General features: G+C 36.6%; 1 protein-coding gene across 6 annotated transcripts in view; it reads left to right on the top strand.

Moving 5' to 3' along the window:
- The window catches only part of VPS8 (VPS8 subunit of CORVET complex), a 291,024-nt gene that overhangs the window by 99,781 nt on the left and 178,364 nt on the right, over positions 1 to 12,879 (top strand). For all 6 annotated transcript variants that reach the window (XM_024995281.2, XM_024995278.2, XM_024995290.2 and 3 more), the window contains one exon: positions 484 to 535. In XM_024995281.2, the coding sequence (XP_024851049.1) occupies positions 484 to 535 (52 nt within the window). The remainder of the gene's footprint in view (positions 1 to 483; positions 536 to 12,879) is intronic.

Genomic DNA, 12,879 nt, shown 5'->3' with positions numbered 1-12,879 from the left:
CTCCCAGGAAGGCCAGCGTAGTTGGCCTACAAGAAAATACAAGAAAATCTTATATTTTCATAGGCTCTGCTTCCATTTCGATGTCTTTTTCTGTGGCTGCTGATTGTTCACATGTTTTCAGCTTACAGTAATCTTATTGTTTTGGTGGGCTACTAATCCTTTGATTTGCTTACTATTTTTAAAAGAATAAAGCTCTTTTAGGAGTCTGAGGATAGCTTATATTAGAAATAATGTTCTCAACAAAGACTTTCTTCTAACTGGTATTTGTTAAATGGTTTCTTTCAGTGAGGAATATGACAACAATGATTATTTCCTAGTGATTCTACTGAAACAGTTTATGTCCACATTAAAAGTTTTTGTATTTAATCTTAATAGCAAATGACTAATTCAATCAGAGAAAGGCGATTATAGCATAAGATTTTAATAATTTTTTGAAATATTTTTTTAAAGATGATGTTGATTGTTCTATTAATTTTCATGCAGAAACTTTTCAGAGTCATTGCACCTCCTTTGAATGCAGGAAAGACGCTAACAGGTATTAATTTTCTAAGCCTTAATGTTTTTCTCTTTTTTGTGTTTAAAAATATTATTTAAATAACACAGATTTCACCAATTTTATGTGTACAGTGTAAATTTTGATAATTGTACATGATCATGTAACAACTGACATATTCAAATTGTAGAAGGAGCTATATAATTCCACACTAAAAGGTTTCCTTCTGTCCCTTGTACTCTGCTTCCCATAGTCCCATCCCCTGGCAATTTCTGACCTACTGTTTTTTTTTTTTTTTAACTACTGTTCATGTAAATAGAATTACATAGTATTTAGTTTTGGTGTTTTATTTATTTCAGTTAGCACAGTGTTTTTGAGATTCATCCTTGTTGTTGCATATATAATTTTGTTCCCTTTAGTTGCTGAAAATGGTAATCCATTGTCATTGGTTTATCTATTCATCAGTTGAAGGATCCATTTGCTTCTGTTTTGGAGCTGTTATAAGTAATGCTGCTCCATCTGTGAATGAGTTTTGTTATGTTTTTAATTAAACTTTTTATTATGAGGAAATTGTAGATTCACATGCAATGGTATGAAATGACCCAGAGATCCTGCATACTGTTTACCCATTTTCCCTCAGTGGTAACATTTTTTTTTTTTTTCTTCCAGTTTTATTGAGATACAATTGACATACAACACTGAATAAGTTTAGGGTGTACAGCATAATGATTTGATTTACATACACCATGAAATGATTATCATGATAAGTTTACTGAACATCCATCATCTCACATAGCAGTGGTAACATTTTACAAAACTAAAGCAGAGTATCACAACCAAGTAGTCACACTGATACAGTCACAGTACAGAACAGTTTCATCACCACAGGTATCCCTTATGTTGTTCTTATCCCCCATTGCTGACCCATAGCTGTGAATAAGTTTTCTTGGGCATGTGTTCATTCTTCTTGGACAGCTATCTAGAATTAGAATGGATGGATTGTATAGTAAATATATGTTTTACTTTCTGAAGTATTGCTGTTTGGTTTTTCAAAATGAGTATACCGTTTTACATTCCCATCAGCAGTATGAGAGAGTTCTGATAGCTCCATATCTTTGCAAGCACTTGGTATTGTCAGTCTTTAAAAATATTTAGCCATTCTAAGTGGGTGGATAATGGTATCTCATTGTGGTTTAAATTTTTATTTCCCTCATGGTTAGTAATGTTCAGCATCTTTTCTTGTGCTTTTGCCCATTCACGTATTTTTTTTTTTTTTTTTGTATGAGTCATCCATTTAAATCTTTTAGCACTTTCTAGAAAGGTAGAGAAGAGATGTTATTTGACTTCGTATTATTGAATTCTGGGTGTGTGAAATCTCCACCAGAGCCTTTTAGAGTCCTTATGTAGTCTGGATATAAGGCCTTTTTAAGTATGTGTTTCACAAAATTTTGTGCCCAGTCTATTGCTTACTGTTTTGTTTTCTTAACCATGTTTTTCAAAGAAGAAAAGTTTTCAGTCCTCATGAGGTCCGTTTTATTATTTTGTTTTTCTGTAGTTTTTGACTTTTGGTGTTCTGTTTAAGAAATCTTTGTCCAACTCAACATCATAAAGATTTTATCTTTTGTTTGCTTCTAGAGATAAAATAGTTTTAGTATTTCTGTTCAGTTTTGTAATACATTTTGAGTCAGTTTTCATATATGATGCAAGGTGAAGTTCAGGGACTTTTCCCTCTGTAGTTATCAGTTAGTTCCTCTACCATTTTTTGAAAAGATTATCTTGTTTCTATTGAATTATCTGCACACCTTTTGTGAAAAAATTGTTTTTGCAAAAAATTGATTTTTGTCAAAAGTCAACTGACTGTATGAGTTTATTTCCAAACTTTCTGCTACATTCCATTGGCCTGTATGTCAGTGCTTAGTTGCTTCAGTTGTGTCCAACTCTGCGACCCTATGGACTGTATCCCACCAGGCTCCTCTGTCCATGGGGTTCCTCCAGGCAAGAATACTGGAGTGGGTTGTCATTTCCTCCTCCAGGGGATCTTCTCAACCGAGGGATCGAACTCGTGTCTCTTACCTCTCCTGCATTGGCAGGCAGGTTCTTAGCCACTAGTGCCACCTGAGAAGCCCAGTGCCAATATACACTGTCTTGATTGTAACTTTGTAGTAGGTCTTAAAATCAGGTATCTTTAGTCTTCCAGCTTTATTCTTTTTCAGAATAAAAGGCCCTTTGCCTTCCTGAATGACCTTTAAAAATCCGCTTATCAGTTTCTTTTAAAAAGCTTACTTGAATTTTGTTTGGGGTTGCATTGATTCTTAGGTTAGTTTTGGTGGGGAGGGGATTGCCATCTTAATGTAGAGTCTTCTAACCTATGGATATATATTTTCCATTTATTTTGGTCTTTTAAAATCAGTTTATTTTCTCAACTTCTGCAGAAAGACAGCTGAGACTTTGATAAAGATGGCTTTGAATTGATAGATCAATTTGGGGAGAAGATTGCTTTGAATTGATAGATCAATTTGGGGACTGTTGCTATTTTAGCATTATTACATCTTCCAGTTCCGTGAACACGGTCTATCTTTCCATTTGTTTGGTCTTGTTTAATTTCTTTCAGTGTTGCAATTTTCAGTGTACAAGTCATATACTTCTTCTTTTGCTGAATCTATTCCTAGCTTATTTAGTTTGATGCTATTATAAATGTATTTTTAAAAAATTTCATTTACAGAATGTTCATTGGCAGTGTATAGAAATAAAATTAAATTTTTTTTTTTTTTGGCAATACCAGCAGCTTGTGGGATCTGAGTTTCCCAACTAGGATTTGAACCCCAGCCCCAGAAGTGAGTGTTGAGTCCTAACAATCGGACCACCAGGGTATTTGCAGTAAAGTTGATTTTTATATTGATCTTGTACCTGCATCCTTCATTCACCAGTTCTCATTTTTAAAATGGATTCTTTGGAATTTTTCATCTATATGATCATGTCATCTGTTAATAAAGTTAATTTTACTTCTTCCTTTCTGATCTGAATTCCTTTTATTTTTCCCCCCTAATTGATCTGGCTAGAACCTCCAATACAGTGTTGAGCAGAAGTGGCAAGAATGGACATCCTTAGCTTTTTCTGCCTAAGGGGGAAAGCATTCAGTTTTTTACCATTAAGTTCAATTCAGTTCAGTTGCTCAGTCATGTCTGACTCTTTGCAACCCCGTGAACAACAGCACGCTAGGCCTCCCTATCCATCACAGCTCCCGGAGTTCACCCAAACTCATGTCCATTGAGTTGGTGATGCCATCCAACCATCTCATCCTCTGTGGTCCCCTTCTCCTCCTACCCTCAATCTTTCCCAGCATCAGGGTCTTTTCAAATGAGTCAGCTATTTGCGTCCGGTGGCCAAAGTATTGGAGTTTCAGCTTTAACATCAGTCCTTCCAGTGAACACCCAAGACTGATCTCCTTTAGGATGGACTGGTTGGATCTCCTTGCAGTTCAAGGGACTCTCAAGAGTCTTCTCCAACACCACAGTTCAAAAGCATCAATTCTTCAGCGCTCGGCTTTCTTTATAGTCCAACTCTCACATCTATACACGACTACTGGAAAAACCATAGCCTTGACTAGACAGACCTTTGTTGACAAAGTAATGTCTCTGCTTTTTAATATGCTGTGTAGGCTGGTCATAACTTTCCTTACAAGGAGTAAGCGTTTTTTAATTTCATGGCTGCAGTCACCATCTGCAGTGATTTTGGAGCCCCCCCAAAATAAAGTCAGCCACTGTTTGCACTGTTTCCCCAACTATCTGCCATGAAGTTGTGGGACCGGATGCCATGAATATGATGTTAATTGTGGGTTTTTCATAGATGGCCTTATCATTTTGAGAAAGTTGCCTTCTGTTCCTAATTTGAGTGTTTTTAACATGGAATGGTTGGATTTTATCAAATGCTTTTTTCTGCATCTGTTAAGATAATCTTGTGGATTTTATCCTTTATTTTATTGATATGGTTTATAAGCTTGATTCATTTTTGTATGCTAAGTCAGTCTTACGTTCTTGGAATAAATCTCACTTGGTCACAATATAATTGTTTTTACATGTTTTAAGATTGAGTTTGCTAAATTTTTCTGAGAATTTTTTATGGCTGTCTTCATAAAAGATACTGTTCTATAATTTTCTTTTTTTCTTGGGGTATTTTATTTTATTATTTATTTATTTATTTTTAAAATTTTATTTTATTTTTAAACTTTACAATATTGTATTGGTTTTGCCAAATATTGAAATGAATCCGCCACAGGTATACCTGTGTTCCCCATCCTGAACCCTCCTCCCTCCTTCCTCCCCATACCATCCCTCTGGGTCGTCCCAGTGCACCAGCCCCAAGCATCCAGTATCGTGCATCGAACCTGGACTGGCAACTCGTTCCATATATGATATTATACGTATTTCAATGCCATTCTCCCAAATCATCCCACCCTCTCCCTCTCCCACAGAGTCCAAAAGACTGTTCTATACATCAGTGTCTCTTTTGCTGTCTCGTATACAGGGTTATTGTTACCATCTTTCTAAATTCCATATATATGCGTTAGTATACTGTATTGGTGTTTTTCTTTCTGGCTTACTTCACTCTGTATAATAGGCTCCAGTTTCATCCACCTCATTAGAACTGATTCAAATGTATTCTTTTTAATGGCTGAGTAATACTCCATTGTGTATATGTACCACAGCTTTCTTACCCATTCATCTGCTGATGGACATCTAGGGTGCTTCCATGTCCTGGCTATTATAAACAGTGCTGCGATGAACATTGGGGTACATGTGTCTCTTTCAATTCTGGTTTCCTCAGTGTGTATGCCCAGCAGTGGGATTGCTGGATCATAAGGCAGTTCTATTTCCAGTTTTTTAAGGAATCTCCACACTGTTCTCCATAGTGGCTGTACTAGTTTGCATTCCCACCAACAGTGTAAGAGGGTTCCCTTTTCTCCACACCCTCTCCAGCATTTATTGCTTGTAGACTTTTGGATAGCAGCCATTCTGACTGGCGTGAAATGGTACCTCATAGTGGTTTTGATTTGCATTTCTCTGATAATGAGTGATGTTGAGCATCTTTTCATGTGTTTGTTAGCCATCTGTATGTCTTCTTTGGAGAAATGTCTATTTAGTTATATCTCCAACAAATACTAAAGGATATTCTCTAGATAGGAAACACAAAAACGGTGTATATAATTTTCTTTTCATATCTTTTCTTTTTTGGTCTTAGTATCAAGTATATTTTATATCTTGGTATACTTGCTCATGAAATGAGTTGGGAAGTGTTCACTCTTCTGTCTTTTGGAAGAGGTTTTGAAGGATTGGTGTTAATTCTTTAAATGTGTGGTAGAATTCATTAATAAAACCATGTGAGCCTGGAATATTTTTTGTTGGAAGTGTTTAAATTACTAGTTCAGTCTCTGCTTGTTAAGTCTGTTCATATTATTCATTTCTTTTTGAGTCAGTTTTGGTAGGTTTTGTATTTCTAGGAATTTATCCATTTAATCTGTTATCTAATATGTTGGCATATAGTGGTTATGGTGTTCTCTTATAATTCTTTCTGTTTTTATAAGGTTTATAGTGATGTCTCTTATTACTAATATTTGTAATTTGAGTCTTTTCTCTTCTTGATCTGTCTAGCTAAAGGTTTGTCAATTTTATTGTTTTTTTTCCCCAAAGAACTGATTTTGATCTTAGTGATATTATTTTTCTTTGCTCTTTCATTTATTTCTGCTTAGCCTTTGTTATTTATTTCATCTTGCCTTGGGTTTATTTATTTATTTATTTTAGTTTCTTGAGGTAAAAGTCTAGATTATTGATTTGAACTCTTTCTTCCCTTTTTTTTTAATAGGTGTTTATAGCTGCAGATATCTCTAAGCAATGTTTTAGCTATGTTCCGTAAGTTGTGTCTCTTGTATCTTTATTTTCATTCATCTTGAAGTATTTTCTAATTTGCCTTGCTGCTGCTGCTGCTAAGTCGCTTCAGTCGTATCCGACTGTGTGCGACCCCATAGACGACAGCCCACCAGGCTCCCCCGTCCCTGGGATTCTCCAGGCAAGAACACTGGAGTGGGTTGCCATTTCCTTCTCCAATAATTTGCCTTGAGATATTGGTTATTTAGAAGTATGTTATTTAATTTCCACATATTTTTGGATTTCTCACATTTCTTTCTGATACTGATTTCTCACTTTTTTCCATTGTAGTTAGAGAACATACTTTGTATGGTTTCTATTTTTTTCGTTTATTGAAACTTACAGCCTAACATATGGCCTATTTTGGAGAATATCCCAAGTGCACTTGAAAATAATGGACGTGTTTTGTTGTTGAGTAGAATGTTCTATAGATGTCTGTTAGATTTAGTTGACCTATAGTTTTGTTCAAGACTTCTATTTCCTGTTCATCTTCCTCTAATTGTTCTATCCATTATTGAAAAATGAGTATTGAAGTATCTAAATGTTATTGTTGAAATATCTATTTCTTATTTTAGGTCTGTCAGCTTTTATTTTATTTTGGAGTTCTGATGCTGCAGTAGAGTTTACAATTCAGCCTTATTAGCCTTTACTTCCTGCTTGTGCAGATCCTCAAAGTCAGGCCTAGGTTGTAAGTCTTTTCAGGTCTTTCCTGCATGTATCCACAGCTCTTTACCTGTACATGTCTATGTCCTTCTCGAGTTCCAGAAATATTTTGGAAATTTTGAAAGCCCCTGAAGACCTCCATTCTCCAGTTTTTCCTTTTAAATTTTCTGGTGGGTCTTTAATCAGTTCCTTCTGGTGCACTACCTCTGGCACCTGTAAAGTTAAATATCGCTTGAGGATAGTGCTGTTTATTTCGAGTAAGCTCTGAGTCAGGACAGAAAAAGATAAGCCCTAGAATGCAGCTTTTAAGTGAGCTGCCAGATAGGTTAGACAGTGATAGTTCTCTAAGGGGTGGGCTTTTGGGGCACTCTGAACCCATTTTGCCCCCTTGAATGGTTGCATGGGTGCTGGTTTTCATAGCTACCACAGTTGCAAGACTGTTTGTTGGTTTCAAAGCTATGGTGAAGCTGGGAAAAAGCGAATGGGACTAGGTAATGTTAAACCACCGTGAAGCTCACTGTTCTTACTGAGATTCAGGCATTTTCCTTGCCTGGGGAATCCCAGGGACAGAGGAGCCTAGTGGGCTGCCCTCTATGGGGTCGCACAGAGTCGGACACGACTGAGGCGACTTAGCAGCAGCAGCAGCAGGATTATTGGAAGCCTTAAGTAATTTCGAGAGTTCTGGAAAAGTTGATTTTGATCATATCTGCCACTGTTCTCTTTGCTTTCATGGAGGAGCAGATTATTGGAGGTTCTCCATCATCTTATAGGTCAGTCCATCTGGCTTTTGCTTTTGTTTGGTTTGGCCTTTTTCCTCTCTGTCCTTGTCCTTGGATGGTTTCTGTTGCTCTGCCTTCAGGTTCACTCTCTCTCATGTCAACTCAGCTGTTAAATCCGCTCTGAATATTTATCTTCCATGATCATATTTTATAGTTCTGTAATTTTCTTTAGGTTCTTTTTTATTGCTTCTGTTTCTCTCCAGCATCTCTCCGTTTATCTGTTCAAATTTTCATGTGTTGAAACATATTTTGTTTTGTTTCATTGAGGAGAAATGTAATAGTTGATTTAAAATTCTTATCAGTTCTAACATTTTGTTCATTTCAGGTTTGGACTTGATTTTCTTTTCCCTTAAGAAAAACATAATGTTTTATTTTCTTGTTTGATCACATGAAATATGATGAAATATTTTAGATTGTATCCTGAATATTTGAATGTTACATTATGGAGATTCTGGATTCTGTAAATTTTTTCCACCAATAATTTTTTCTCGTTGTTTTATCAGGTAATTTTCTTGGCTGGGCTTGAATTGCAAATTCTGTTTCTGTTGTGGCTCCAGTCTCTTCTCCAAAGGTCCTTTGTCCTTAGCTGTTTTGCTTTGATTCTGTTCCACCTATGTGTCTTAAGGGTCAGTCGATAATGAAGGTAATCAAGTTTGGAGATCCTCTCTCTGGCTTACTTTTTTATAAGATTCTGCCAGTCTTTTGACTGTTCACATCACCTAACTTCTCAAGCTCCCCAGCCAGAAAGATTGCTGGTTTTCCCATGTGAGCCCCCAGCTGCTTCTATGCTTGGCACACAGACTGCACTTGGTCTCAGACTGCAAACCTCCAGTGATGGTAATTTACTTGTGCACGTCCCTGTCTCCTCTCCTCTGAGCACATGAACTCCACACTGAAACCAACTACTCTAGGACCTTCAGGGGTGAACTCTCTTCTTGGTTCTGACCTTTTCTTTCTGGATGAGCTGCTCTGAATGTTGTTCATACACAGCAGCTTAGGGATCAGTCACTAATATGGGTAGATAGTTTGAAGATCCCCTCTTTGACTCTATTTTGAGATTTCACTAGTCTCTTCCACATTCATGGTTTCCTTCACTTTTCTGGTCCCCTCTCCCAGAAAGATTAGTTTTCCTTCTGTTGCAGCTTCTGTGTGCAGTTACTGCATGGGTGCCAGTCTGTCCTGTTCCCAGAGAATGTGAACTTCCCACCAGATTTGTCTACTACTTCTGTTCCCTTTTCAGTACCTTCAGGTAGCTTTTCATATCATGTCTAGGCTTTATAGTTTTTTCTTTCTGTAAGGACAGGAACGGGGAAGATCATTTGGTAGAGTCTTAATCCCTGTTTATTCTTAATCCCTTTTCAGTAGCCCTGAAACTAATCCTTTTGAAACAAACTTGAAAATTACCTTTCATGTATATATGTAGCAAAGATGAAAGCAGAATATAAAAAACTCCACGTTCTGGTTCATAAAGCACAATAAATTTAAAAGAATAGAAATCATATAAATCCTGCTCTCAGACCATAATAGAATTAAACTAGAAAATACTAAGAGAAAGAAAGCTGCTGCTGCTGCTAAGTCGCTTCAGTTGTGTCCGACTCTGCGTGACCCCAGAGACAGCAGCCCACCAGGCTCCCCCATCCCTGGGAGTCTCCAGGCAAGATCACTGGAGTGGGTTGCCATTTCCTTCTCCAGAAAGAAAGCTGGGAAGTCTCCAAACACTTGGAGATTAAACAACACACTTCTAAATAATACATGGACAAAGGAGAAATCTCAAGAGAAATTTAACAGTATTTTGAAATAAATGAAAATACTTAAAAATTTGTGAGATGCAGCTAATGCAGAGCTTTGAGGGAAATTTATAACATTGAATGCATATATTAGAGAAGAAGAAAAATCTAAAATCAGTACTCTAAGCTTCTACCTTAGGAATTTAGAAAAAGAACAAATTAAGTCAAAGTGAGCAAAAGAAAAATAATGAAAATTAGAGCAGAAATTAATAAAACTGAAACTAAGAGATCAGTTGAGAAAATTGTTTATGTGAGGGGAGTGTTGGTGAAAACCAAAAGCTCTTTCTTTGGAAAGATCAATCAAATCTGAGCCTCTAGCCAGGCTAGCTTGGATAAAAAGGAGAGAAGACACAAAATTACTAATGTCAGAAATGGAAGAAGGGATAGCTGTCCAGATCCTATGGGCATTAGAAGAGTAATAATAAAAGAGTATTATGGACAATTCTATGCCTGTAAGTTTGATAACCCTAATGAAACAGGCCAATTTTTTGAAAAATACAATTTGCCAAAACTCACATAAGAAGAAATAGATAATCTGAATAAGCCTGTACCTATTAAAGAAATTGAACCAGTTATTAATAACCTTCAAAAACAGAAAACACTAGGTCCAGTGTGTTTCACTGATGAATTTTGCTAAACTTAAATTTAAGGGAGAAATTATACCAATTGTCTACAATCTTTCAGAAGATGGAACTCAGGGAATATTTTCTAGCTTTTTCTATGAGGCCTGATACCAAAACCAAGACATTGTAAGGAAATAAAACTTACAGACCAATATCTCTCATGAATATAAAAACAAAAATTTTCAAAAAAATATTAGCAAATTGAATCTGTCAAGTTATAAAAAGAATTATACACCACAACCAAGTGAGGTTTATCCCAGGTGTGCAAGGCTGCTTCAACATTTGAAAGTCAATTAATGTATTTCATCACATCAGTAGAATGAGAGAAGAAAAATCACACGATCATATCAGTAGATGCTGAAAAAGTATTTAACGAAGTTCCACTTCTATTCATGATAAAAACTCAGCAAATTAGGAATAGAGGAAAACTTGTGGAACTTGATAAAGAACATCTACAAAATACCTACAGCTAATGTCATATTTATTGGTGAGAAACTTAGTGGTGAGGAGCAAGGCAAGGATGTCCTTTTCTTACCACTGCTTTTCAACATGATGCTGAAAGTCTTAGCTAGTCCAAAGGATAAGAAAAGGAAATAAAAGGTATGTGGATTGGGAAGGAAGAAATAAAACTGTTTACAGGTAACTTGATCATTTATGTAGAAAGTCTGAAAGAATTGACCCCAAAACTCCTGGAAGTGATTAGCAGTTGTTGCAAGTTTGCAGATACAAAGTTAATATACAAAAGGCAGTCACTTTACTATATACCTTCTGTGAACAAGTGGAATTCAAAAATAAAAGCACACTGCCATTTATCAGTTCAGTTCAGTCACTCAGTCGTGTCCAACTCTTTGCATCCCCATGGACTGCAGCACACCAGGGTTCCCTGTCCATCAGCAACTCCCAGAGCTTGCTCAAATTCATGCCCATCAAGTTGTTGATGCCATCCAACCATCTCATCTTCTGTTGTCCCCTTCTCCTCCTGCCTTCAACCTTTCCCAGCATCCCACTCAACCTTTCCAGTGAGTCAGTTCTTCGCATCAGGTGGCCAAAGTATTGGAGCTTCAGCTTCAGCATCAGTCCTTACAGTCAATATTCAGGACTGATCTCCTTTAGGATAGACTGGTTTGATCTCCTTGCAGTCCAAGGGACACTCAAGAATCTTCTCCAACACCACAGTTCAAAAGCATCAATTCTTCAGCGCTCAGCTTTCTTTATAGTCCAACTCTCACATCCATACATGACTACTGGAAAAACCATAGCTTTAACTAGATGGACCTTTGTTGGCATAGTAATGTCTCTGCTTTTTAATATGCTGTCTAGGTTGGTCATAACTTTTCTTCCAAGGAGCAAGAGTCTTTTTAATTTCATTGTATTTCATGGTATAAATACCATTTATGTTAGTGCCCTTATGTATAAATCTGACAAAGTATATACAAGATCTAAATGAGGACAACTATGAAACTCTGATGAAAGATATCAAAGAACTCAATAATTGGAAAGATATTCTGTGTTCATGAATAGGAAGACTCTAGGCTGTCATGATGTCATTTTGTACCAAACTGATCTACAGGTTCAGTGCAATCCCAATCAAAATCCCAGCAAGTTATTTTTGGATATTAATAGTCTTATTCTGAAATGTATATGGAGAAACAAAAGACTCAGGATAGCTAAAATAGTATTGAGAGAGAAGAACAAAGTTGGAGGACTGACACTACCTAACTTTCAGATTTAATGTAAACCTAGCTCAGAGGGTAAAGCATCTGCCTGCAATGCAGGAGACCCAGGCTTGATCCCTGGGTCAGGAAGATCCGCTAGAGAAGGAAATGGCAACCCACTCCAGTACTCTTGCCTGGAAAATCCCATGGATGGAGAAGCCTGATAGGCTACAGTCCATGGTGTTGCAAAGAGTTGGACACGACTGGGCAACTTCACTTTCACTATAATCAAGACAATGTGATTTTGCCAAAAGAATATAAAAATAGATTGGTAGAACAAAATAGCTCAGCAGTAGACTCTCATAGTTGACTGATCTTTGAAGAAGCTTTTGGTGTAAAGATAGTCTTTTCAACAAATGGTGCTGGAAAAACTGGATATCCACCTGCAAAATGACAGCTTTTTAATATGCTGTCTAGGTTGGTCATAGCTTTTCTTCCAAGGAGCAAATGTGAATCTAGTGAATCTAGACACAGACCTTACAGCTTTCACAAAAATTAACTCACAGTGGACCATAGATGTAATTGGAAAATGCAAAACTGTAAAATATCTAGAAGACAACACAGGCAGTAATTTAGTTGACTGTAGTCATGGTAATGAATTTTTAGATACAGCACTATCCATGAAAGAAAGATTATTATCCATGAAAGAAGTAATTGATAAGCTGTGCTTCTTTAAAAACTTCTGCTCTGCAAACGACATCATCAAGAGAATGAGAAGGTAATCCAGACTGGGAGAAAATATTTGCAAAAGACTGTTATCCAAAATATATAAATAACTCTTAAAACTTGACAATAAGAAAATGAATAATGCAATTAAACAATGAACAAAGACTTGAACAGACATCTCAAAGAAGATACGCAGATGGCAAGTAAGCATATTGAAAGATGTTCAGCACCA

Source organism: Bos taurus, chromosome 1, assembly GCF_002263795.3.
Source record: "Bos taurus isolate L1 Dominette 01449 registration number 42190680 breed Hereford chromosome 1, ARS-UCD2.0, whole genome shotgun sequence".
Taxonomy (NCBI): domain Eukaryota; kingdom Metazoa; phylum Chordata; class Mammalia; order Artiodactyla; family Bovidae; genus Bos; species Bos taurus.
The sequence above is the reverse complement of the archived record's forward strand: the minus strand, read 5'-3'. Positions and strand labels throughout refer to the sequence as shown.